The sequence below is a fragment of the Saccostrea echinata genome, unplaced genomic scaffold (assembly GCF_033153115.1).
Source record: "Saccostrea echinata isolate AGI-Se365-2 ecotype Australia unplaced genomic scaffold, CSIRO_AGI_Sech_v1 ptg000015l, whole genome shotgun sequence".
Lineage (NCBI taxonomy): Eukaryota > Metazoa > Mollusca > Bivalvia > Ostreida > Ostreidae > Saccostrea > Saccostrea echinata.
The window spans coordinates 3,097,230-3,123,822 of NW_026889764.1; the positions used below are offsets into that span (position 1 = coordinate 3,097,230).

The window sequence follows — 26,593 nt, forward strand, 5'->3', positions numbered from 1 at the left end:
TCCCTGGTCTAATATGTAAAATTCGCTTTGAGTTTCTGCAAAACGCCGAGTAAAAAATATAAATAATTTAAAGTTACAAACAAAAAAACAAATATAATTTTTTTTCTTCAAAGTTTGTCGTGCGAATAGTCTCCGTAATCGACACGACCGTCGTGCGGATAACTTCAGTAATCGGCACGACCGTCGTGCGGATAACACCGGTAATTAGCACGACCGTCGTGCGGATAGCCTCGGCCAATTAGGAGTGTCTAAAGTTTTGTTGTTGTTTTTTTTAATCATGTAATCATGTATGATAAACATATAAATGCTAATTATGCTATTCATTCAAATTTGATGGCATTAAAATTTTCCCCGAGAATATTTGTGTAAAAGAAAAAGAAGAGTGTCCGTGGTGAACTTTTTTAATCCCCCAATGAGTCACGTGACAGGAAGTTGATATTATGTTGAATCAAGATGGCGACTTATTGTCGAAAGAAATGAGAATATGTGAAATAAATTCAACAGAATGAAGGTATTTGAGGATTTTTTATGATTTATTGTTTTATTGTATTGTTAATTTATTCTGAACTATTTGATGATATTTTTCTATATTTTGTTTTGTAAAAAGTTGACTGATTAAATCGGACTTGTCATAACGTAAGACGAAAGATAACATCAATTTCAACAAAAACTAGTCGTAACTCTGAAAGAAATGAGAGGAAGTCGTTATTATATTTTACAAAGAAGATGTTTTGAATGATATATTTTATTTTTTATAAAAACTTAAACTTCATTGATATCAATTTGATAAAACCGGTATCATTGTTCTTGTTTTATCATGTTCATTGAGACACCTATCCACTTGGGAGTGGAATAATTTTTTTTTTTTTATGAGGAAATTTAAGAAAAGAAGTCTGTTGTACAGAGAACACATATGATGCATTTTAACTGTAATAAATATGATAGCATATATATGTACATTAATTGATATATATTTATAATGATTCATGTGCAATTATTCCATTTCAGACAGGAATGATTAAGTACAGAGATTATTGGTGAGGAGTTGAACCATGCTGGAGTTTATGAATTGCCATACTTTAGTATGCTGGTTATTTGTTATTTGGAATATTACAAATCAATATCATGTTATAGGTAAGTCATAAGTCAGTGGAAATATTATGTATCAGAAATTTTGATTTCATGTTATCTTTGTGCAAGCTACAAGATTGTTCAAAATATGCATAATATCATATTAAAAAGCAAATAACAAAAAGAGGAAGAAAAGCACACACATTAAAAAGAACATTAATTTTAATGTCTTGGAAAATTCCAGTTATCATGATTAGTTGTCTAAGGTATTGTCAGAATGTGAGCATGAAATGAATTTCAATATATACTGTTCACTGAAGAATCCAAGGATAATAAATTTTATGGAAAATATATGAGGGAGTTACTTTTTATTGTTCATTGCACAAGGTTAAGTGATGTAACATTTTGTAAGGTAGTATATATACACCTCCTACATTTTATCTGTTAACTTTATTACTTTATAAGGCTAAAGACTCTTTAAATGAAATTAACATAATCAGTGTTGTACCAGTTTCTTACAACTTGCTATCTTATCTAATTATTTTACTGTGCCTTATGACAAGTGATTGGAGCGTATGTATTATATTTTTTCACATGTACAAAGTATTAAACATGTTAAGGCTGAAAAAAGGTAACACTTTATATCCATTCAGAAAGTTTATAACCCCTCAGTTTTGGCAGTGTTTGATATGCAATCATAATTAACCACTAGTTAATACTATTTGCTCATGAAGTATACATTGTGGCTATCCGTGATAGTAAAATACTCCAAATATAGAAATATCTGGCATAATGGTCATTTCAACAAATTTTTGCATAGTGATAATTAGAAACAAATTGTATAATCTCAAAAATAGATCTTCAAATTGCAATATCTTAATGCTTTGTCATAAGATTAAGAAAATGTGTGTTTCTCAATCATAAACATGATAAAGTAATATTCATTGTTGTGCATCATTATAGGAAAATGACTGAGATTTTCCATGAATAATAGATGAAGAAAGAATTATTCCTCATAGGAATTCTTCCCTTTCTTTGTAGCTAATACCAGTATGTTAGTAAACTTTATTTCAGTGCTTTCACTGAGTTTTATAAATTAACTTGTAATGATTGATAAAAGCTGGAATAAAGATATTATTTTTTCACTTTAGTGTAAGTTGGTATTCATGACAAAAAGTAACAACAGTTCAAGCTCAAAAGACCAAATTCTTGACCCACTAATAAATCAATAGAATACAAAAGTACCCTCCTTGTAAAATGACTAAGGCAATTAGTTTTATGACACTCAGACCATCTGCTGATACAATGTATACCATTGAACATTTGTAAGAGACCTTTAGATTGTTGAATTTTATGCTGTCTTTTCATTTATTGTAATATGTCTGCATAAAGATCAGCTATAAAAGAAAAGTTTTTAGGTATTTAGACAATTTTGTTTGGTCAGAAAACTTGAGTTTTTAAGTCCTAGACCATGTTGACTACATGTACCTATATTCATCACTCTCCTAAGAATTTACTCGGAGTCCTTAATTCTGTTAAACCAAGAAATTAAACATCTTGATACAAAGAATAGATGGCCAAGATGTTAAAAATGAGATTTTGTACTTGTTCTTATGACAGTACAATTTATTACCACAGTGTCATATTTTGTACCTAGTCTTCTTTGCAAAGTCACATCAAATCTTGAAGGGCATTCACAGTACATGTATATATGTATATAATATATGGTCTGTTTTAACATGTTAAAGATCAGGAATAAAGAAATATTTGATATAAGAACGTCCCATGAAAATCATACTGAACGTATGTCTATGCTGGTAAATCACATATGTCTGTGCTGGTAAATCAATCAAGATGAACAAATTTACAAAGTTGAATTAAAAGTTTAATATACATTAATACGAAAAAGATGTGAAATTATTGAACCTGATTTTGATTAAATTTTAAGCCAATTTTGAACTACATGAATAGTGATTTGTAAGAATTATTAAATATATTGAGACTTATATAGTAGCATGGAATTTCAATCCTGAAACACATGCTGTAATATAATATTTCCTGTGGTTTATTTTGGACGTGAGATTCATGTAATAGATGCCATACTTAAAGCAGTAATTTTACATGAAAAAGGTCTTTTATTTTCTATTGAAACTAATTCTACATACGAGTTTAACAAACTTTCAAAAGGGGGTTTAAGCTTTTGAATTTAGATATATTGAGAGGTGTTTTTAATAATCAATTATATTAAGACAGGAGGTATTTTGAAGAGGAACCTCTCTTTAGATAAAGTCAATTATATTGAACTATAGAGATAATCTACTAAAGTGTGCAGAAATTGTTATATATCACCAGGTGTGCTAAGTAATTACTGGGACACAAGATATACGTTATGGTGAAATTAGACACCATGCTAAGGTGTCGCTAGCCTAGTCAGACATTGCAGCATTTTTGTGGTTTTCCATAGATAGAATATCATTGCCAAAGTAAACAAACACTGTCTTCTTGTGTTAAAACCTGGTGAAATATGAATTAATGTATCAAAACTTCTTCTTGGTATTGCAGTAAAAATGCAAGTAGGAGTGTTTATATGCATAAATGAATTTCATACATTAGACATTCTTCCATGTTGTCACTGTTAAATTTGAGCTGTAAATTTCATGACGTGGACAGGTTTAAACCTATTTTAATATTTTTAAAGATCCACTCAGAATGGATACGATATACAATGATTTTTTTGTTTGTGTTCTCATGTATTCTTCAGCAGGTCATTAACATTACATGATGAGTAAATTAAGAGATATTAGGGTAGATGAACTATGTTGAACAGTGAAAATGATGAATTTTTTTATGGCGATTACGAGGGGAAGAATCTTCAAAGTGATGAGCAAGATCAATGAAATAACATATATCTGTTTTGTAATAAGTTCAGAAATTCACACATGGCCTTAATTTCTCCCTCACGTTTTTTGGCCATGTGGAATATTTCATATGGCTTCCTTACTGCATTTGAGAAGTAGAAACTTTCTCTGTTACTATTATAACAGAATGATTTGTCAGTAAGAAGGTGAGATTGGTTAAGTTTTAAGTTCCTACCACAGAGCATATGTTTGCAAAAAAAGAAAGAAAAATAATTATTTCTGTATTTGACATTGCCATATTTAAAGTACTAGCAAAATTCAATCAAAATTATTTAGTTTTTAACTGTCAAATAAGACTGACATTTTGAAAAATCTCTGCCACAGACTAATTTGTTCTGGCTCAATAGGAACAGACTCTCCAAAGATAGAATAGTATTGATTTACTATAGAGAAGAGTGATGTTAGGAGTAGAGGATTAACTGTCCTTAGGAGCTTCAACAGCATAACACAAGTGACCTTAAAACACATCTACAGAAACTCATTAAGGAAAATCTGACACTGAGTAAGTGCTGAGAAAGATTTCTTCCTCAGTGGCTAAAGGGAATAAACTGGGCTGAGTCATTAATGCAATGAAAAAAAAAGTCAATTAGTCCTTGGGAAATAACAGAGTGTCCCAGTCTGAACTCTTCACCCACTCCATGTATTGATTGTACGGGGGTTCATCCTCTGTAGTATAACGAGACAGAGTCCTCTGTAGACAGAGATCAGGGTATCAGGTGCTAGATCAAGGTGTCACGATTCCTACAGCAGTAACTAGGTGACTCTATATATGACATTGTCAGTAGTGTATTCCTTGTCTCAGGTTGTCTGTTGTAGAAAAAAAAGGTTTTCAGTACCCTGAATGTTAAATGTAGATGTGAAAAACTGACAGAAAATATGTGATGTGAATGAGTATTTATAAGATCAATTTATAATTTGTACTCATTGTTATGTACAGTATATACATTATCATAATTGAACAAATAAATAATTAAAGCTAATTTTGAGTACATGCAGTATAATTGGTAAGCAATATTCCCATTAAAGTGAGATTCCTGGATTAATTGAGAAAACCCCAATTAGGAGACAAAAGATACCCGTAGGAATGTGCCGAACATGATAAATGATTTATAGACATGACAGAGAGTATATGTGTTTGTATATCTGTATATTCCTTTTGTTTGTTATTCTCATATAATTTTTGTAATCAATACAGTACACATAGTTTGAGATCACTTGAATTCATGTTTGTGTCATTTCAGTTCAAGGCCAGATAATTACCACTCAAACATCAGAGAATGCCAGTAGTATCCCCAGCTCATCCCCTACCCCCTCTCCAACAACCCCTACTCCACAAAAAGTCACCACCCAAGCTGTCACCACCACTAAGCCAGTACCTGAACCAGTGATCCCACTAAACATTGCCTATGGACAGGTGGGGCAAAATGCTTCTGTGCCTTGTTTCATTGATGCATTGGCCATGTTCCCAGACAAGATGTTGTCCACCACATGGAAGAAAAATCAGATGTTTATAGCTAATGCTGCCATGGGTGTGGATGGTAAATTGTCCCTGACATATTTGGACGAGGAGCTTAAGAAGAAATTCCAGATAGAGGAAGACTATAGCTTGGTGGTGACAGAGCTGGAAATGAAGGATTCTTCTAATTTTACCTGCACTGTCATCAAGTTTCAGACAGACCAGCGATTGGTGCAGGATGTCATTTACACCAATGTCACCTATCTTCTGGTTCAAGGTCAGAGGCTTTTTGTCGTGTACTTAAAAAAGAAGCATATCATAAAATTTACATTTCAGTTACCAGTATTTTATCTACTTTTAAAGCATTGAAATGTCTTAAGGGTCAGTTTTATTGTTAATGCTAATTTATAGCTATTTAGCATTATTAATAAATTGTTTTTTATTTTATAATTTCATAGTGTTAGGGTCATAATAGAACATGCATGTATTTTGTAAAAACACCCATTTTAAATTCTCTTATAAAGTTGCAGTACTTGAATGTCAAGCTTACCGTAACTTCAACAAAATGAATGTATTGAATGATTGTTTTTATCAGTATCCATCTGTCAGTGAAGTAAAACTATACACTTACATGTATTCAAATACTGCTATTTATGATTGTAGGACATCAAAAGCTTTTAAAGCAGAACAGTCTTTGGATTTTTAAAAAAAAATTCTTCCCTCCTTTTATATTTGTTAGACCCTCTTAAGTTACTTTGAATCACAGTAGCTTCAGGCCTGATACACATACATGTACGTTCGTTGAATTCATGTTGGGTTAGAATTTTGTTTTGTTTTTACAGATGTGCCTTCTCCTCCAGGACGCCCTAATATCTTAGAGAAATCCTCCCGAACAGCCAAAATCAGCTGGGCCCCTAGTCTGGCTGAGAACAACAGTCCCATAATGCACTATTCTGTCAATGTCATGTAAGTTGGTGTACCTTAGATATTACAGGTTGGCATTTAGATCATCTCCGTGAGATGACGGACATTTCCTGTCCTTTTATCTAGAAATAAAGTAATGAAACTTTACGCAGGTTTCTTTCAAAGTGAAGGATTTTAATGCATGCATTATACATTTTATAAGGGTTGAAAATTGATGTATTTGTTTTGGGATTTAAAAAAAAACACATTGGGGAAGGAAATCATCTGTTAACAATGTTATCTTTGTTTCACAATGCATGCTCTTCTTTTAATATTTTCACACTTTTTGTTTGCATTTGCACTGAAGCTGAGCATTTGATTTATGATTAACTAGGAATGGAACTTTGATCAATCAAGCCAATAGTCACTTTTCTTCTAGACACAGATGGTAATCAAACTAACTGGGGATTGCTTTCTAATACAGTTTACATGCTACTTGTCTTAGGAAGGTTTAGTCTGGAGCAGAATAACTTATTCTTTTCTGTATAAAAGCTGCTTGCTCTGAAGTAATGGGGCATAGAATACAGTCACAGCATTTTATTTATCTTAATGGGCTTTAGTAAATACTACGTCATTCTGATCAAAAATCCCCCGTGTGTCTGTCCTCAGCAATACATCTGAAAACTTTTCACATTTTGATTTCTTCCCTTGATGACTGAGTAATTATAACCAAACCTGCCAAAAGGCCTTAGTACATTCAAAAATATAATTGTGTATAACTACTGGGGCCAAACATGCCAAAAGCAAAAAATCATAGCTATTTTTTTTAGTAGATTCAAGGTTTTCAAACCCTACCCCCTTGTAGTCAGGTTTGGACTGCCATAAGTTTTCACATTCTATAGAGGAACATACAGGGATATTTAGAGAGAAGGCTTAACGTACAGAAATATTCAGACAAAAAGCTGAACTTTTAGTTTGATTTTTAACATTAAAATATACCCAATGGAATTAAATAGAAATTTAAGCCTTATAAATTCAGCCTGCCTCTCACTCCAAAAAAAAAAAAAATCTTCAAAAAGTTCTCAAATTCTTAGTTACAACATGGCTACAGTTTCTTAATAGGGAGCTTCCGGAAGTAGTATAGCAGAGGTACATGTATTTTCAAACGAGGGCCTCTGATAGGTGTTCAAAATTTTTACGTAGGAATTTATATGCATGTATAAGCTTGTAAAACCATTAGTGTTTTAGTGTGTCGATATCATAGATATGCAGGAATCAATTAATGTATATTATAATATATACATGATATATTAACATCATGCTTGTTTTGGTGGAGTCATTACACCTTGGAAATTTATTTTAGATTTGGGTGAGCATTGTAACCTGTTGGTCTCTTTTACAAATTTAACATTTGTTACCTTATCTGGAGAGACTTGCAGTGATTAAATTTTGCTCATCTACTAAGGTCTATCATGTCCACTGTTTATAACCTTGCTAATTAATATTTGACTAAATATATATATAATATTTGTGTAGTGGTATTTTCCATGCACAATAAGTTAACCAGCTGGAGTGACCTCAATTACCATGATGAAGACAACTTACTTTATGGTAATCATAGGTCACAGAAAATCATTTGAGCTTTAACAAAAAGATTCTTTTGTTAAGACCTAGAGTACAATAAGTATTTGACATAGAAGGTTCACATTGGGGAAAAAATTATTTTACACATGCTGCTACCCCTAAATTTTGGAACTGTACATGTCAATCAAAAGTTCACCTGGCCACACCCAGTCAACTAATTGTGCAGATGGTGAGTTTTGACCTTGAACTTCATTGACTTTATCATGGTCAAGGTCATATGAATTCTTTAAGTCCATAGCTTTATTTCTGAGAAATGTTAGAAGCTTGTATTTGCATTAAGGCACTGTAGGATCTGAGAGTGATGTGTCATGGTCCAAGGTCATCTAAAGAAACTCAAAAGTCAAAGAAAAAAAAAATGACATTCCTCACCTTTAAACAGAGGACTATGCTTAGGGGTTTTAGTGATTTATAAACACATATTCTTTGTACATAGATTTATTATTTTTATTATATTAATTGTAGGAATAATGTGGGTATCAAAGTAAAACAAGTTTCAGTGTTTACCAATGAAAATCCTTCTGCTGTGTTAACTGGTCTTCAGCCCTACACAGCTTACCAAATCACTGTTTCTGCTGTCAACAAAATTGGCACCAGTTTAGAAAGTCAGCCTAGTGATATTTTCTACACTGACTCTGAGGGTAAGAAAATTGCTTTGTTATACCACAAATACATATTTGAAGTTATGATAGTTAACATTAGTATCAAAAATCTAATTGGGAATAAATATTTGCATGATTTTAACAAATATTCAGACAGCCAACAAATGAAGGGATTTAAAGTCAATCAGTAAATTGAAATACCAAGACAAAACTGGTGTTGTATTTATCATTACCTGTAATTACTGAAAAAGGATTACTTGGTGTTAAAATTATCAATTTGAATAGCAGAAAAGCTTAAATGTACCTGATATGTAATTTGGAAAGTAAGAATCCACATTCATACCTTCACATAGTGATTGTTACCGTATATACTCGCCTATAGGTCGGTTTTTTGGGAGTTAAATTTTGGTCCAAAACTCTATGTCCGACTTATAGGCGAGTCATAAAAAGATTAGTATTTTTCTGGACTGCGAAATGTAGTATTCTATAAAGATTTCCAAGGATTATGGTTCAACAAAGTCTGGATATATATAATATCATTTACGTATTCTAAGATTACACATAAAGTACAAGTATTTACATATTTTGATAACTTTTATCTTATCCTAAGTATGCATTTAGTATTTTTCTTAATGATTTAAAATTAAATATCGGCGTCATTTCTAAAAATATTAATTTGAAATTGTCAACTGATTCTGGCAAAAAGTTGCACCGACTTATAAGCGAGTCAATGGCAAATTCCTCCAAAATAACCTAAAAAAAATACAACCGACTTATAGGTGGACCGACTTATAGGCGAGTATATACGGTAAATGTGTGTGTGTTTACAGTTCCTGAGGCTGCACCACAGCACCTGGTGGCCACAAGTAACATCAGTAGCAGAATACATCTCTCCTGGGACCCCCCACCCAAAGACAAGTGCCATGGTAACTTAGAGGGATACAGAATACAATATACTTCACAAAGAGATTTGATAAACAGAGTCATCACATTGGAGGATCCAAAGAAAACTGTAGGTGTAGTTTAGGTTTGGGTGCAGAATACGATTAACTGCAGGGGGATAAGTATACACATGTTTGTGTGTTAGATATGGACTGAAGGTGATTTACATCTAGGATGTACTAAGCTCTTTCAAAGTAGATTTACATGTGTATTTATTCTGATCATGTGTTAACTTACATCAAGATACATAAGAGTAAATTTAGGTATTTATAAGTGTGGAAAAGTAGTTGAGATATATTTTACTTAACCTATAACTGTGAAGTTGCATTTTGTCTTGACTTCCTGTTGAATTACTCTTTTTAAACCATAATGATGTTATGTTTTAGTAAAATTCTGCTGACATAAAATTTACATGTGCTGGAAGTTACATGATTTATTTCATGTTACAGCTACCATTCTTTCAAATTATTCAAATGTATAGATAGGTAGTGATTGAGATTTTGCATTGTACCATTTCAGAAAATCACCCTGTTTGGACTACAACCATTTGAGGAATATGAAGTGGCTGTGTTAGCCTTTAACAATGTTGGGGAAGGACCAGCTGTCAAAAAGCTCATACGCACTGCTGAAGGAAGTAAGTGATTGTTTTTATTTTATTTTTTGAGCATAATTTTTATTTTCAGTTTAAGGCCTTTTTACTGAATCAAACAAAACATACATGTTTATTGTACATGAAGCATTTCATGTTGTTTTAAATACTTTATTAAGAAATTAATGCATGCATCTTCAAAAATTTATTAGCTGATTTTAGGTTTGGAAAAAAAAAATGTCTGAAAGTGACGTTAAACTTGTGTAATGAGTATTAATTAATCTAAACTTTTCATTAGTTCCAGGTAAACCTCTGATGATCCACACAAACACACAGCCTATGTCCACATCATTCTTTGTCAAGTGGCTGGCTCCAGATCGTGTAAATGGATTCATCCGGAGTTACGAGCTTCGCTGGCAGCACGACAACATCACCAAGACTAAGGTCATTTCCAAGTATCTCAATAACCCCATGCAGGAGCAGGTCACCAACTTAAGTAAGACTTCGTTCTAATAAAAAAAATTCAGAGAAAGCATAGTAAAACATGTTTACAGTGAACTCACTTATAATAAATTCATGCTCACAGCAAAGTAATTTTCATTCTCTGTAGTTTTAAATGCATCATTAGCTCAAAGGATGTAGCAAATTATGTTTATAATTTATCAAACATTGTACCCCTGGCACTTCAATATGAGCATGCTTACTGTGTCTTTTCTTTAAAAAAAAAGAAGAAGATGTGTTGGTGAAACACTGATGCCCCCGTATGGCAACTTATAGCGAAGGTTAAACTTTATCAAATGCATATCAAATATGTTGCTATCCAAAATAAGGTCTTGTCCCCAGGAATATACCTGTGAAATATGATAGCCCTAGCAGTAACCATCGAAAAGATATGGAAAAGGTTAAAATTTTTCAAAAGTAAGTCAAACATCAAGGTCAAATGGTCGAAATTAATGGTGCCCAAGGAAAGGCCTTTCAAGAATTACACATGTGAAAAATGAAAGCCCTAGCACCAACCATTCAAAAGATATGGCCAAGATTACAGTGTTTCAAAAGTAGGTCAAACTCCAAGGTCAAGGTCAAAGGGTCACAGTTGTTTGTATTCAAAATAAGTTCTTGTCACAAGGATTACATATGTGAAGTATGAAAGCTCTAGCACCAACTGTTCAAAAGTAATGGCCAAGGTTAAAGTTTTCCAAAAGTAGGTCAAACTCCAAGGTCAATGGGCTATAATTGTTGGTATCTAAAGGAAGGTCTTGTCACAAGGATAACACATGTGAAGTATGAAAGCCTTAGCACCAACCGTTTAAAAGTTAGCCAAGGTTAAAGTTTTTCAAAAGTAGGTCAAACTTGTAGGTCAAGATCAAAGGGTCAAAGTTGTTGGTATCCACAGGAAGGTCTTGTCCAAAGGATTGCACATGTGAAATATGAAAACCCTAGCACAAACTGTTATAAAGTTATGGTCAAGGTTAAAGTTTTTCAAAATTAAGTCAAACTCTTAGGTCAAGATCAAAGGGTCAAACTTGTTTTTATCCAAAGGAAGGTCTTGTCATAAGGATTACATATGTGAAGTATGAAAGCCCCAGCACCAACCATTCAAACGTTATGGACATGGTTAAAGTTTTTCAAAATTAGGTCAGACTCCTAGGTTAAGGTCAAAGGGTGGTCTCTAAAGGAAGGTCTTGTCACAAGGATTACACATGTGAAGTATGAAAGCCCTAGCACTAACTGTTCAACAGTTAATATAGGGTAAAATTTTGTAAAACTGGGTCAAGCTAAAAGGTCAAGGTCAAAAGGTCAAATATGATGGTATCCAAAGAAAGGTCTTGTCACAAGGAATACACATGTGAAATATGAAAGCCATAGCTCCAACCAATCAAAAGTTATGAGCAATGTTAAAGTTTTTGCGGACAAACAGATAAACAGACAGACAGACAGCTAGATGGATGGACAGGGCAAAATCTATACACCCCCGAATTTTCAATATGGGGGCATAAAAAATAATGTCAAAGTAGGTGTACTGTTTTCTAACAGAAAATCTAGAACAGAATCTGTTACATTGATTTAGCTTAATTTATCAATTATTTGATTTTCTATTTTCAATCTCTCTGTTTTACACAGAGCCATTTACCCAGTACAGAGTACAAGTAAGGGCCATAACTGGTGGAGGAAAAGGAGAGTTCAGTGATGTCTATCCAGTGTACACAGATGTTGCTGGTAAAAATCAAGAGATAGCTTTTGTTCATCAATGAAAATTCTTATTGCTGTTCTTAGAATTGAGTTTTATAGGACATTTTCTCTTCATGATAAGATCCTTATGTGTTATACTTAAGCATCAAATGACATTTAGCAGTTCCCCACCCACTGGAGAAAGGTAACCACATTTGCTTTACTGTAGGAATAATTCGATATTTGTTTATATTTTATGAACGATTTTGTGTTTAGGTCCAAGCCCACCAGAAATAACCAACTTGACAGTGCTGGGATCCCGCAGTATCTATCTGTCATGGGAGGCTCCCAAACATTTCTATCGAACAATAGACCACTACTACATACAGATCATAGACACCTCTTCTCACCTCCAACAAAGAAGAGCTCTGGAAAATAATGAAAGAGAGGTTTGAAGAGCAGTATTTTCAGAAGTTGAAAATTAATTCGTATTTTTGCATTTTTATAGAGTGATCTAGTTTGTTCAACAAGATTCATCTAGCATTTATTTCTATGTCTAGTTGGATTTGTTCAAAATTATAATGGCTGGGTCATTATTACATGTACTTGTATATGGAAAATAGATTTATCACTTATTGATTTTCTTGTATATGGACTAATTCTGTACCTTTTCTTTAGAAATTGCATTAATTGCTATGTTAATTCATGTAATAAATTTAGTGATATCAGGTACTGAAATATTTTACAGACTATAGTCACTGGATTACCAACCAACACTGAGTACTCCCTAAAAATAGCCGGAGTGACTAAAAGTCTGCACTCCAACATGCACTACATTGGAGAGTTCTCTACACCCTGGACATTCAGTCTCTCAGGTGAGAAGATATATATCTCATTATTGTATAGACACATTTACACCTGTGTACCTGGCTATATAAAATCAAGAGACATTATATATGCATATTCATATAATCGTCCTCATAATGCATATTTATGCACACATTTACATTGATGTTAATTTACCCACATATAAGCCTGACATTATAAGCCTTAATTTATACATGTATTTTGCAACAGAACTGTTGAAATGATGTAACACAAGTAAAAAAAACAATTAATTTTTAAATACTGAATTTTTTTCCAATGGTGTAGCAAATTCAATTTTTTTAAATTGTGTGTGCTAGGAAATCTCATATTCTTATGAAACATGAAACGAAAATTTGGTTTTAAACAAACACACCAGTACAACTATTCATTCATTAAAATTCATCAGTTCATATTTTTTTAATCTAGAATTTGATGTGAGTTTTTTTTTCCCCCAGATTATTCTTGACATCTGGTCTTGCTTAATATGAAAATATGCATGCATTTTACTCATTGCTATAACATTTGTTAGACACTGTAAATGATCTTACAATACCTTTTTGTGCATTGGGTAAAAATCACAATATTTACAGTGGACCACTTCCCTTACTCCATCTTTTTTACATCAAGCAATTAGATTTCTTTACTTTTTGCAAATGAATTCAGGATGATGTATATATGAAATAACATCTAAAATCAACCAGGGACTTCAGCAATGTCATTCTATGTATAGCCTACATTACACTGTAACAGTCCACTTATAAAGACAATACTTGTGTTTTCTGTATAGAGCTTTCAGAGGATGGTGAGAAAATTATTTCATTCAGTTAAAAATTTATTTTCTTTGCATGATATCAATTAAATAACTTTTTTTATGTCTATATGTAATAATTTTGTTTTTATAATACATGTACATGTTAACTTAATATGTGGTGAAAATATGAATACGAGTAGCTTAGAAACACAGAACATATATTTCTTGTATGTTTGAATTCACAAGCATTATATCTATGTTTTGGGATTTTTGTGACAGTTCCATGAATATTCTCTCTTTTTGGAGGTAGTTTGTAGCAAAGGGAGATAAATCACTAATGGTATTTAAAAGCTGTTCTGAAATTTCCTGATCACACAATAAAAGACAGGGAGGAACTCTAGAGTAAATAATGTACCACTGAGAGTATCTCAGCAAGCTTTTAATCCCATCACTCAAAATGTATGGAATTTAACTGCAGAATAATGGATAGAAGTACTGATAATTAGTCACTGAATAGTATCCCTGTCTTTACGTATGGTTTTTACATTACAGCACATTGCACACACAGAGATAAATTTCAATATAATGAACTTTTCTAATGATGGTACTCAATTTTTATGTTAAAAAAGTTAGATTAAGTTAACATAAAAACAACAGAAAAATGTCAAGAATCTCTTTAACAGAATGTTAATATAACTTATGTTTACTGTACCAAGACTTAAAATAAGGGCTTTGTTTGACTGGGCATATATAATGTACAAAGTTATTATGGACACATATACAACATGAAGTTCAATTTAATTTTGTAATGGCAACTCATTTTTGTTAAATAAACATAACTTGGAAATGTAAATCATTCGAAAGATTTCCCCCTTACTATATAACTATGTACATTAAGTACATGTACATCAAAATATAAATACATACATAAAGTATTTTATTATATATATTAAACATACCTGTTTGCTTTTTTAACCCTAACATTTTTTTTTTAAATTTTATATTCATTTGTTGTATATACATGTATATAATATGTTATTAGAGTAACTTAACATTCTAGTGGAGGGATGGTAATGATTAAGGAACTTTTTGTTTGGGTTAACTTTGCTCAAACACTGCATTATGACTTAGGCATATATGTTAAGACTATGGTAAGTAAATATACATGTACATGTATCAATTAAAAAAGTAAACTTTTGACTTGCCAGCTTTGAAAAACTAGAATCATCATTTTTCTCACGTTAATAAAAACAAACAATACAATGTCATACAATTGTTGAAAAAAAGCAGCAGGTATGTACATGTATACATGTCTAAATATACTCTAGTTATGTTTAAATTGCCTTTATGCAGATATTCTCCTAAAAACTTAACTATAAAGTGTGAATTCAAGATATGTATGATTTATAGACAGTATATTAAGATAGGCATGTATTGTATCAATATTTTATGAAGATAAAACATTTATTTATGAAAAGTAGAAAATTTACCACTACAATTCTTCTAGTTTCTACTGCTGTAACAGATTGTATGATTTAATGCTGAAATGGAGATCTTCATGCTTAATCACATTGCCAGAAACAATTAATTCTCTATATAGCTTTAGTTAAATTAATATTTCAAAGTCATCATATTGAATATTCATTATGCAATATATATTAGTTAACTGACTGGTTGATTAAAACTGCCTAATATTCTGTGGTAATGTATTGTATGTACACATTACTGTGTCTCTTTGACAGTACCCCTCACCAATATGTCGAGGAGCATTTTACCCCTTGCTAACAGCACCATCACTTATGGGTACATGTATTATAACGAGCCAGGTGATCCACATTAATTCTTAGTCATATTTCTGTCTGGCTTTTTTTTTTATTTGGCCTGCTCTCTGTGTTAATTTCTGTGAAATTATTGAGATGCCATAGAATGTATAGTACTTACAAAATAATGAAGTTGAATTATATATATAACACATTTTCTTGATCAGCCAGATGTCGAGAGAAAGTAGTTCACTGATAATGGAAGTCTCAATTTATAGCATATTTAGCTGTTGTTGAGTATTTCTCGTCCATTTCATAAATCTTTCATTCAGAGCAATGAATATGCTTATTCTGTTATGTTGTGTTTATCTTTCTGTTTCATAAAAAAAATGTACTCACAAAATTCTAACAATGTCTGCAAATTGTCATGTAGACATTACATTATTCAAAATTTCAGTGTAATGCTCACACATTTAATCAAGCATTTTGCTTTTCATTTATTGAACAAAAAAGCTGTTCAAATCCAAATCAATAAGTCTGTACGAATTGAATAAATTTTATTGTAAGATAAGCTTATGAAACAATGATTTATTTTTACATAAAAGTATTCTACTTAAATAATACCAGCATATTATTTAATCTTATTATCGGCATGTAATGTTGTGAAACAACTGATTTTTTTAAGTCTGGTTTTGTTGCACAGTCATCATTTCATGTATGTGTATGATTCTAGTGTGTCATTTATAGCTTGATCTTCATTAAGCTTATTTTGCTGGGTTCCTATCCTTTGATTTCATTACTTACTCTACATATTATACATGAACTTTTTACCAACAACTAGGGACAGTAGGGTTTTTTTTCTGTGGGTGTTTATGGCACATCTTATTTCCGTACTTGTCAAACTCATATATTTTTATCTGGTTAATTCATAGCGTAATATTTTGAGGAGTGCCTCATAACAACATTAAAATATCAAGTAAGAACAAAGCTTTACTGTGCATTACATACATGTACAAAAAATATGACATTTCTCATCAGCCAAATTCAGAGATTTTTCAAACCTCAAATAAAAGTAGTTTAAGAAAAAGAAAACTGTGTCTAAAAAATAGATAAAAAATTCAAAGTATGTGCTTTGTTCAGTGACATCTTTATTTTTATGGTTTGGGGACCTCATTTGCTATGCCATCATAAAGGATATATTCTTATCTATCATGTCATTAACATTCAACTACATGTATTTTCAGCTTATCTACCTCAAAGCTTTGCTTCAAAAAATATATGTCATTATGCATGTATTACATATATCCATTAGCACTTCATCTCATTGGTATTAACAACACATCTGTATGTATGTATATATCATTGGTTTACATTTACTAACATGTATTTTCAGAAATGAAAGAAGTGCAGAAATATTCACCAGGAAATCATTCCATTGTCAATTTTACTTCTTTTCCCACTCGCCCACCACCTGAAAATCAAGAACCCATTATGGAAGGTGATTGAGCAGAAATGTGTAAAATGAATGTTTTGATCCATAGTGCTCTTTGTTGTTCGTAGGATACCCCTTTCCTTCAGTTAATTCTTTATTCTGTTATGTTTTCGCATGCAGACTTTATAAATAGCATGTAAACACCATTTTGTTACTAAAAAAAACATTTGGATACATTTCTGAAATGTTTTACCATGTGAAGGATGACCAAAGTTACATGTATTTGTTAAAAATTATATGTCTTTGAAATTTTCATTTCAGCCAAGGTACATTTTATCAGTGTAAAATTACGTCATATTTAAGGAAAAAAGTTACTTCCCCTCTTGCACCTTCTCTTTCTAAGTTTTTTCCCTTTTCCTTTTTTTTTAATAGAAGCTTTATGTTCAGTTCTACCATCTTGTAATATTTGACTTTCATGCTCACTTGTAACTGCACACAGCCTGAATGCTCTCATCATTTAGTTTCATTTTCTATATCACATTATCACTTTCCTTTAGTCTCCCATGTATATTTACATGTATTTAGTGAACATGTGATCATAAAAACTGCACAAAGCATGTTGTATGGTTATTGTAGAATTGAGTATATTTCAGATAGCAGTATATCCAAAGGGTTGAAGTTTATGTACCGGTAGTAATGATTTTACTACAAAGTTGAATAATTGTAATAAAAAACATTTGGGTGTGCCCATTAATCCAGATATTTAAGGACAAGTATTTTCAAGAAAGTCCACAAGTTTAATCATTATAGGCTTGTGAATGAACAGAGTTTTGGAAGAAAAGATTTAAAACTTCTTCATCTGAAGCATTAGGTGGCATTGAATTGCTGTTGATATGTTATAATTGCTACTTTTCAGACCCTACAGCAGTGAGCCAGGCGGATGCTGAAGTGGTGAATGCTGGGATAGTAGCAGGGGTTGTCTGTACGATCATCTTCATACTACTCGCAGTGCTAGGCTTTATTGGATGCAGGTAAACTAAGAAAAATAATGCTTTTCTTTTAGGTTAATAGAGTGGTACAAAAGAGATAACTAAAAAATAACTTTTGAAAATTATTTTATCTCTCTCATTTCAGGTCTCTGACCTGTCGTAAGTACTATCAGGCTGCCTACAATTATCTGGCTGTTCCAACAAATAACAACTCTCCCCCCTCAACAGTCATTGTAGTGCCTGATCAAGCAGGTATTGTACATCAAAATGTTAACTATCAGTCAGAAATCTATTCGGGTCCTTACAGAGATCATAATTCTTATACAATTGAAAGAATTAGTCATTTGTTCGAAAAGAAATGGTTTTATTTGTTGAATAAGTATGATTATGAAATGAAGTGAAGAGTTATATTGTACATTTCTTTGATATGTACATATTTTATCTTATGATAGATGAAAAATCTTTCAATGCCCTAAAAGAAGACATAGAATTGAAATTCCCCACGGTGAGGAAGGAGAACTTTCTGCAGCATGTCCAGTCCCTGCATGCTGACAGTGATGTAGGGTTTTCACATGAGTTTGAGGTGAGTTTTATCACAGGTAATTTCAATGTGGATTTAAAGATGAAAGTTTTTGTCCACACAAATCAGGGTCTTTGTAGAGTTTTTCCAGTAAAAACTGTAGGTGCCAGTTGGCATGAAGAGATGATACTATATTTGAAATATGTTGTGTGTTGCAGTGTAAGAAAGGCAGAGTAGAACAATGAGGTGTTTTGTGTACTGTGAAAGCATAAATAAATAAATTTCAGTTATTTTACTTCACTTATTTTGTTGTTAACAATTAACAATGAAATTAAATCCAACATGAAATTTTTATATGACTATATATTGAACAGGATTACTTTCGAAACAACGAAATTTTATGCCCACAAAACCTTTTTAGATGACAAATCTATGAAATTTTATCCAAACGAAAATTTGTGCTTCTACAGTGTATGTACATGTATGTATGTTCAATCATGTACAGTATATAAATGATAAGTCACTTCAATCTATTTTTGACAGGAAATTAATAAGCTGACATCAATCACACCCAAGGCAGATGTTGGAGCTCACCCTGAAAACAAACAGAAAAACAGATACGTCAACATTCAGGCCTGTAAGACAAAATATTGTCTACTGCTATAAAATAAACAAGATCGTGATAAGTGTATGCTCAGAAAACTTATCTCTCTCTCCCAAATATTAATTCAATTGATTATAATTGCATTTTTACAGATGACCATTCTAGAGTTGTACTTCAGAAATCCATGCAAGTTCGACAGAGACAGTCGGACTTCATTAATGCCAACTATATTGATGTAAGTCTGTGTCCAAAATTATTAAGACAAGGATTATTTATTTCAATGAGATTCCAGATTAGAATTGAAAAAAAAGTATTCTCAGCAACTGAAATTTCATGTAAAACTTACATGGGTATTAGTACTATTTACTGATAGTTAATTGATTTGTTAATCAGGGATATAAGAAGCCCTGGGCTTACCTTACCATGCAATGCCCAATGCTGAATCATTTACTAATAGCTGATTGATTTGTTCATTAGGGTTATAAGAAGCCCAGGGCTTACATAGCCACACAAGGCCCGATGCCCAACACCTTTGCAGATTTCTGGCGAATGGTTTGGGAGCAGAACTCTGTTGTCATAGTAATGATCACAAAGCTGGTAGAAAGAACAAGGGTAAGATTTAAAGGGGCTTCATGTTGACTCTTGTAGTTTTATATAACCTACAGACAAAAAAGGGGGCTGCTTTGAAATGTGTTATACATTTTATTAAAGAACTGAAAATACTAGAAGACATGCAAAGCATATCACAAAATTATTGTGGTTCTTAACTGTATAGTGAATTGTATTTATTTTATCAAAATTTAAAACTCTTTGATGTCTTTCTCCATATTTTATTCTCAGATTGGCCATGAGATATGTTCTCAGATTGGCCATGAGATATGTTCTCAGATTGGCCATGAGATATGTTCTCAGATTAGCCATGAGATATGTAGATATAACTGTAGTCAATGTTTTTTTACAGAGAAAATGTGATCAATACTGGCCAGAGGATGGAATAGAGACGTACGGCTGTATACAAGTCAAACACGTCAACACCTTCTCTAGAGCTCATTATACTGTTAGAATATTCTCACTGAAAAACGTCAAGCTTAAAAAGGTAAGTCTGAAATAAGACAAAATTATATCACATGAACTTGTTTCATCTGTGAAAGATACTGGAAGCCATTGCAATATACATGTACATGACAAGAGAACAAATTGTAATACATGTATAAAGAAAAAAATCAGTTAGTGTTATACATGTACATATCAGATGAGTCAGTGACATATTGCACTTGTACATGTATGTCTGGAAAAATCTGAAACTTGATGTAATACAAAAATATAGAATGACATGCAGATTCTGTAAACAAATTTTGCTAATGCTTTTGCATAGTACAAATTAAATATTAGTTGAAGCCCGTTAGACAAGTCCCCTTTGAATACCCCTGAGTTGTAAAAAAGTTTAAAATATTTTTTAATTTTAATCCCTGTTCTATTATTTTTAGCAATTTTCCGAGAGAATAGTTCACCAGTTCCATTATACAGAATGGCCAGACCATGGAGTGCCAGATTTTACACTCCCTGTTTTAAAATTTGTACAGAAATCTGCAGCCTTGAACCCTATAAAGGCTGGCCCCATAGTGGTCCACTGCAGGTAAAAATACTGAGATTCATATGCTTTTTGACAAAGAGATGCCATTTCTGATGTATTGTTACAGTCCCTGAAACATTCTACTTTCCCACTTGAACGGTGAGCGAACGCTGAACGAACGGTGAACGAACGCTGAACGAACGCAGAGCGAACGGTGAGTGAACGATGTGTGAACGCTGAACGCAACTTGGTGAACGATGTGTGAACGGTGAGCGAACGCAGAACACGAACGGAGCGCAAAAGCGACCGCAAAGTGAACGGTGAACGAACAGTAAACGCAAGATGAACGATTTATTCGGAATGCCTCTGATCTTTTCCTTGCATTGAAACTATTCTATTGTATTCCAATGTCTGGTGCTAAAAAAATTATAAATAATAAATAAATAAACAAATCAATGAAAATTATCCTAAGAAAGACGATACATGCACATTAAGTAAAATTATTTATTTAAGTTTCTTACATTTTTTTCTGAACATATGTACGATGTTTAAATTCAACTTTTTGATAACACGATTTTTATCGCAGCTGTAAAACATTGTAATTGTTACCGAACGCTGTAGTATAACAGATGAAATTAATCTAGTTGTAAAATAAATTTGTTTATTCTTATTTGATATATAAAACCATTACAAATAATGTGGATTTTAGAAGAGAAAACTACGGACTTATAGAATGAATTACAACGGTTGTAACAACCATACAAGGCGATTCCGTGTAAAATAATGAGAAAAAAAAATATTTTACAAAGGTATATGGACGTATTGCATAAATACACTTGTATTTTTTAAATTTTAATGAAATAATATATTTATGTGTCAGTTTTCTTTTTTATGATGATTTATTGAGCAGACTACTACATGTATCTGTAGACATTTCCCGGCCGTGATTATATTCGGACAAGATGATACAAAAAGACAATCATATTATTTGTTATATATTAAATTTTCGCAACTTGATATTTAAGTAATATGCTGTCATAGTTTTTATTAAACAGACAATTGAGAGAGAGAGAGAGAGAGAGATTCGGTTTTATCCCCCCTCCCTTCCTCAAATGTTTGTACCTATATCAAACAAAAATTCTAAATTTTTTATTTTTTCTAAATATATCAGGCAGTGAAAGTAACCATTTTTTTTTTTTATCAACAAATCCATTTGTTTTACAGTCACAATAGGTTTTTATTTTCCTGCTTCAAGTTCACACGAAGTCCACATGCTTGACCTGTCAATCAAAATCATTCGACACTGTGCAGGCACACCGAAGGCAAAGTGTTAGTATTTCCAAGAGGTTTTAACATTTTTTCTTATCATTTCTAGATCTGATTCCAACATTTCTAAAAAAAATAAATAAATAAGTAAAATACATTGGGAATAAATACCGGTACTTGGAATAATTAAGCCGCTTGAATTTGAAACATACTCCATGCCAATTTAAAATATCACCGCCGACACGTGTATATTTTGAACTACTATTGTTTAATGACTTTGTTTAGATGCATGTTTGTTTTGAGACTGAAATTTTTGTGCTACAAAACACATTAACTTCTTTTTAAATGTTAATTAAAATATACTGGAAATATTTACTTAGTAACCGATTTAGGGGAAATGTGGGGGGGGGGGGGGAAGGGGGGGCTCTTAATAATATCGAATGACAAACATATAAAGTTACGGTGAAAAATATCATTAATGGAGAATCACATTGGTTATATAAATGATAATCATGTTATAAAGGCATTTCTCTTTCTCTAATTAAAGACTTTATATAGGTAAAGTAGAAAAAAATCTTTAATGGATTACATTTTAAAAGAAATATTTTATTATACCACACTATCAATTTAATTCGCTCTAAAGATATTTAATTAACTGGATACCCGCAGTACTGTTTATCATTCTCAGAACAAGTTCTAACGTATTTCTGTATTATTTGAAAAAAAATGTGATAGAAATATTTTCGTATTTTTGCTGCAGTTGGTAAATTAATTGACTTTGATTATTATCTATCCATTAACGATTTGTCGTCTTTAACATAACAACAAAATGTTGCAGTGCTTAAATTTTTCAGCATCGTTCTACATAGGTACATACATGTACTTATAACAACATGTATTTTCCAAATAAATTTTTAATAAATAACCTAACAGCTAAGTTAGAATAAAAATAAATATTTTTTTCCCCATGAAATAATGATTTTTTAAACACGGTATGTTATTTATTAAATTCAAAACCCGTAAATCCTTACTTAAAAGAAGATGAGTCCTTTCACTTCAGAGTTCCGAATGACACTGAAGACTGAACGATAAGTGAACGCTGAACGCAGGGTGAACGCAAAGTGAACGAACGAAGAGCGAACGGTGAACGCTTTGTGAACGCTGAAGGCAAAACTGTGAACAGAGAGCGAACGGTGAACGCACGCTGAACGAACGGTGAACGCACGCTGAACGAACGGTGAGCGAATGGAAAAATGGGAAAGTAGAACGTTTCAGGAACTGTAGATGGCAATGTAATGAACTGCAACTTGTAGAATTGCAGAAAATTTGTTCTAAATAATGCAAGTCACTTTTGATTTATTAGTATTTTCCCCTATTTTCAGTCTTTAAAACTTGTGTTTATATCCATATTTCTGTGTATTAGTTTACAAGTTTTCATATTTACATACATCTTTATTGCTTTTCAATTTTTACAATACATCTATTAGTATTCATATTTACAAGTACAGTGTAAGTTTTTATATAACATACTGTTCATGTAAATGTATTAGTATTCATAGTTACATGTATTGCAATTCATATTTACATGTATATCTATATATTACTATTCATAGTTATTAGATGTATTAATATTCATATTGATTCTCTTTTTTCGCCAGTGCTGGTGTAGGGAGAACTGGAACCTATATTTTAATTGACAGCATGATTGAACAAATCAAAGACCTTGGCACAATTAATATACCTGCCTTCTTATTAAAAATCCGGCAACAGAGGAACTTCCTTGTGCAGACAGAGGTAAGTTCCAGTAATTGCTACTCAAATTCTATTTCCCTTACATATAATACTGAAAGGTTTATATTTGAATGTGTAATATTATATGATATTTTGAATTTAATTTTTTTGTCACTAAACATAGTAACAAGATACAGTATGAATTTATCAACTGCATTTAAAAATTTATTTGATTTTAAATCTGTTATTAGAATGTTCCACACCCTGCAGGATTTAGAAATAAAAATGTTGAAAACTAAAGTACAATTAATATTGACAGGATCAGTACATGCTGATTCATGATGCTCTAGTGGAGTACCTCCTCTGTCCTACCACAGAAATCAAACAATCCGACGTAAAAGTCTATACAGAGAAGCTGGCAGAAACTCCACTGGACATAATGCCCTCATTGCTACAAAATATATTCCTTGTAAGTAAATACACACTTATACTATTTGGTAGTAGTGATTTGTAAGGATAGAAAACTGATAAATTCAAAGTACATGTTGCAGGGGTGGTTTATACTAGATGTATAAAATAACTCAACTCCTGACTAAGGGTTCATTACTGTGTTTATTACTGATGTTTATGGAAGTCAATATAAACAAAAACGGTCCTATAAAATAAAATAATAACAATGAATATCACATGAGATAACAAATGTATACAAAATATATTACTTATTCTGATTGATGTACAATAGATTTAACAGTTAAGAGTTATCTCCCTTACTTTGAATATTCAGCATATACATAAATCACTGTACAAATATTCTTTACACAGATATTTTACTGCCACATTTCAATAAATGTAACAATATATAATTATAACTTAAAATATACAAAAGGTAACATATATTCAAATTACCTCTCTATGGGACAAGGCCCATTCCATAATACATAGTAAATAGCCTGGATCCTTCATACAGGTCTACATATCTAATTAAACAAATACTGTACACTGTACTATACATACTATAATACTCATAATTCAAATAAATTTATACTCTGAGGTAAATTGCTTTAAATTTAGTTTTATTCATATTTAAACTTTCACTCTTCTTTCAAACAGTGATATTAGCTAAATAGACATATTATAAAGATATAGAATGATAAACTTTATACTTACTGTCAGGTCTGGTCTAAAGGTCTCAAAGTCTTTGTCTAGAAAATCTCTTGTTACAAAACCACAACTATCCTGACCAAATTCTCTGAGTAGTCTATCTGAGAACAACTCAGAACCACCAAAACTTACAACCAATAAAATTACAGAACCCTAATGTCATAACCTTTAAACTCTATCGCTCACCAAGTAAATAAAGGGGTGGATCTGGGATTTGTATTAAATCATAAAATCTTATTTAATTTCATTTATATCAATAATATTTATTCAAATATTATGTGATATACATTATATATATAGTTAAAACACACTGCTACATACATAAAACACAAAATACATAAACAGTGAGATATGTTTATAACAAAGTAGCGGGGATGGGTGATTTTGCTTCCTGATAAATGTAATTCATTATATCCGTTAAGTTCACAATATATTTTAAAGACATGAGGGAATGAAAATCACTTTCCTGTGAGCATCAGTTTATTATAAGTGTGTTGGCTGTAAGCATATTGTACTTTAGTTGTGTTTAAAAAGTCAAAAAGGATAATAAAAAGTTTTCAACATGACTTTCTCCTACTTTCTTAGTTTAGTCTTCATTCTCAGTATGTTTTAAAGAGAGTCAGATTGATTGTATCAGATTTTACTGCCCACTAAGTTTATAAACTAATTTGACAGATTGTCACAGCCTACAAACCCAAAGACTCTGACAAGTCTCTAGCTCTGGCCCCTTTGGCCCTGGAGAAAAACAGGAATGCCAACTTCATTCCTCTCTACCCTAAACGGGTGAAGTTACCTTTCCTGCCCGGTGTGGAGGGATCAGACTACATTAACGCAACATATTTACAGGTAAGTTGTTAGTGACTATACAGGTTGTATTTGCATGTATCCTTATCTTCAACATTAAACATGTAGCTCAGACTGATTGGATTACTAAATGTTTAAAATAAGATGTAAGTTAAAAAAAAAATAAAAATTTTTTTAAGATATACATTTTTTTTTTTCAATTCTGAAGGAAGCTACCCTTTTATGCACTCATGAATCACTTTGCTTTGTCAAAACTAAAAAAAACAACAACAAACAAACAAACAAAACAAAAACTACATGTGCATGTATTTTACAGGGTTATAACCACACAGATGAGTTTATTTTGACTCAGCACCCTCTGGAGTCGACAGTGGGGGATTTCTGGAGGATGGTATGGGACAACAACAGCTCCGTCATAGTCCTTCTCTCCAGGGTCAATGAAGAGGTAAAGGAGGGGGAATTCTATAGAGTTATTTAATGTATAAATGGAAAAAAGAGAATTATCTTGAAAAGGGGAGAGAGATTCTCTAGAGAAAAGACTTTGGATATTTAACAGAAAAGAAGGGATCTTAGAGATTCATAGAATTAACAGCAGGGGAAGATTCAAAGAAAAATTTGAATCAATATTGGAAAGGAAATATCTTAAAGGGGAGTTGATTCTCAAAGGGGAAAAATCAAGGGGAAAAAGTGGGATCTCATGGAAATGAAGAATAATATTTTGTAAAATTGGAATGATGAAAACAGATTGGCTCAGATAAGAGTCCTGTAGTAAAGAAGATAAATTATCAGTGAGGAATTAGTATGGTATAGAGTCCTGCAGTAGACAAGATAAATTATCAGTGCA

The 26,593-nt window shown here is 32.0% G+C and overlaps 1 protein-coding gene across 2 annotated transcripts in view; it reads left to right on the forward strand.

The window, feature by feature from the left end:
* Positions 1-431: 431 nt before the first annotated feature.
* The window catches only part of LOC133187398 (tyrosine-protein phosphatase 99A-like), a 32,345-nt gene continuing 6,183 nt past the window's right edge, over positions 432-26,593 (forward strand). The window contains exons 1-24 of one of the 2 annotated variants that reach the window (XM_061322754.1): positions 432-511; positions 1,009-1,134; positions 5,231-5,722; positions 6,288-6,411; positions 8,455-8,630; positions 9,422-9,603; positions 10,053-10,167; positions 10,421-10,618; positions 12,244-12,339; positions 12,568-12,740; positions 13,040-13,166; positions 17,063-17,167; positions 18,018-18,132; positions 18,236-18,342; positions 18,543-18,673; positions 19,154-19,247; positions 19,367-19,449; positions 19,692-19,826; positions 20,176-20,310; positions 20,702-20,850; positions 23,712-23,847; positions 24,104-24,253; positions 25,621-25,791; positions 26,066-26,194. In XM_061322754.1, coding sequence (XP_061178738.1) covers positions 1,053-1,134; positions 5,231-5,722; positions 6,288-6,411; positions 8,455-8,630; positions 9,422-9,603; positions 10,053-10,167; positions 10,421-10,618; positions 12,244-12,339; positions 12,568-12,740; positions 13,040-13,166; positions 17,063-17,167; positions 18,018-18,132; positions 18,236-18,342; positions 18,543-18,673; positions 19,154-19,247; positions 19,367-19,449; positions 19,692-19,826; positions 20,176-20,310; positions 20,702-20,850; positions 23,712-23,847; positions 24,104-24,253; positions 25,621-25,791; positions 26,066-26,194 — 3,405 coding nt within the window. In that variant the 5' untranslated portion in view covers positions 432-511; positions 1,009-1,052. The remainder of the gene's footprint in view (positions 512-1,008; positions 1,135-5,230; positions 5,723-6,287; positions 6,412-8,454; positions 8,631-9,421; positions 9,604-10,052; positions 10,168-10,420; positions 10,619-12,243; positions 12,340-12,567; positions 12,741-13,039; positions 13,167-17,062; positions 17,168-18,017; positions 18,133-18,235; positions 18,343-18,542; positions 18,674-19,153; positions 19,248-19,366; positions 19,450-19,691; positions 19,827-20,175; positions 20,311-20,701; positions 20,851-23,711; positions 23,848-24,103; positions 24,254-25,620; positions 25,792-26,065; positions 26,195-26,593) is intronic. The other variant, XM_061322755.1, reaches the window with a different exon arrangement.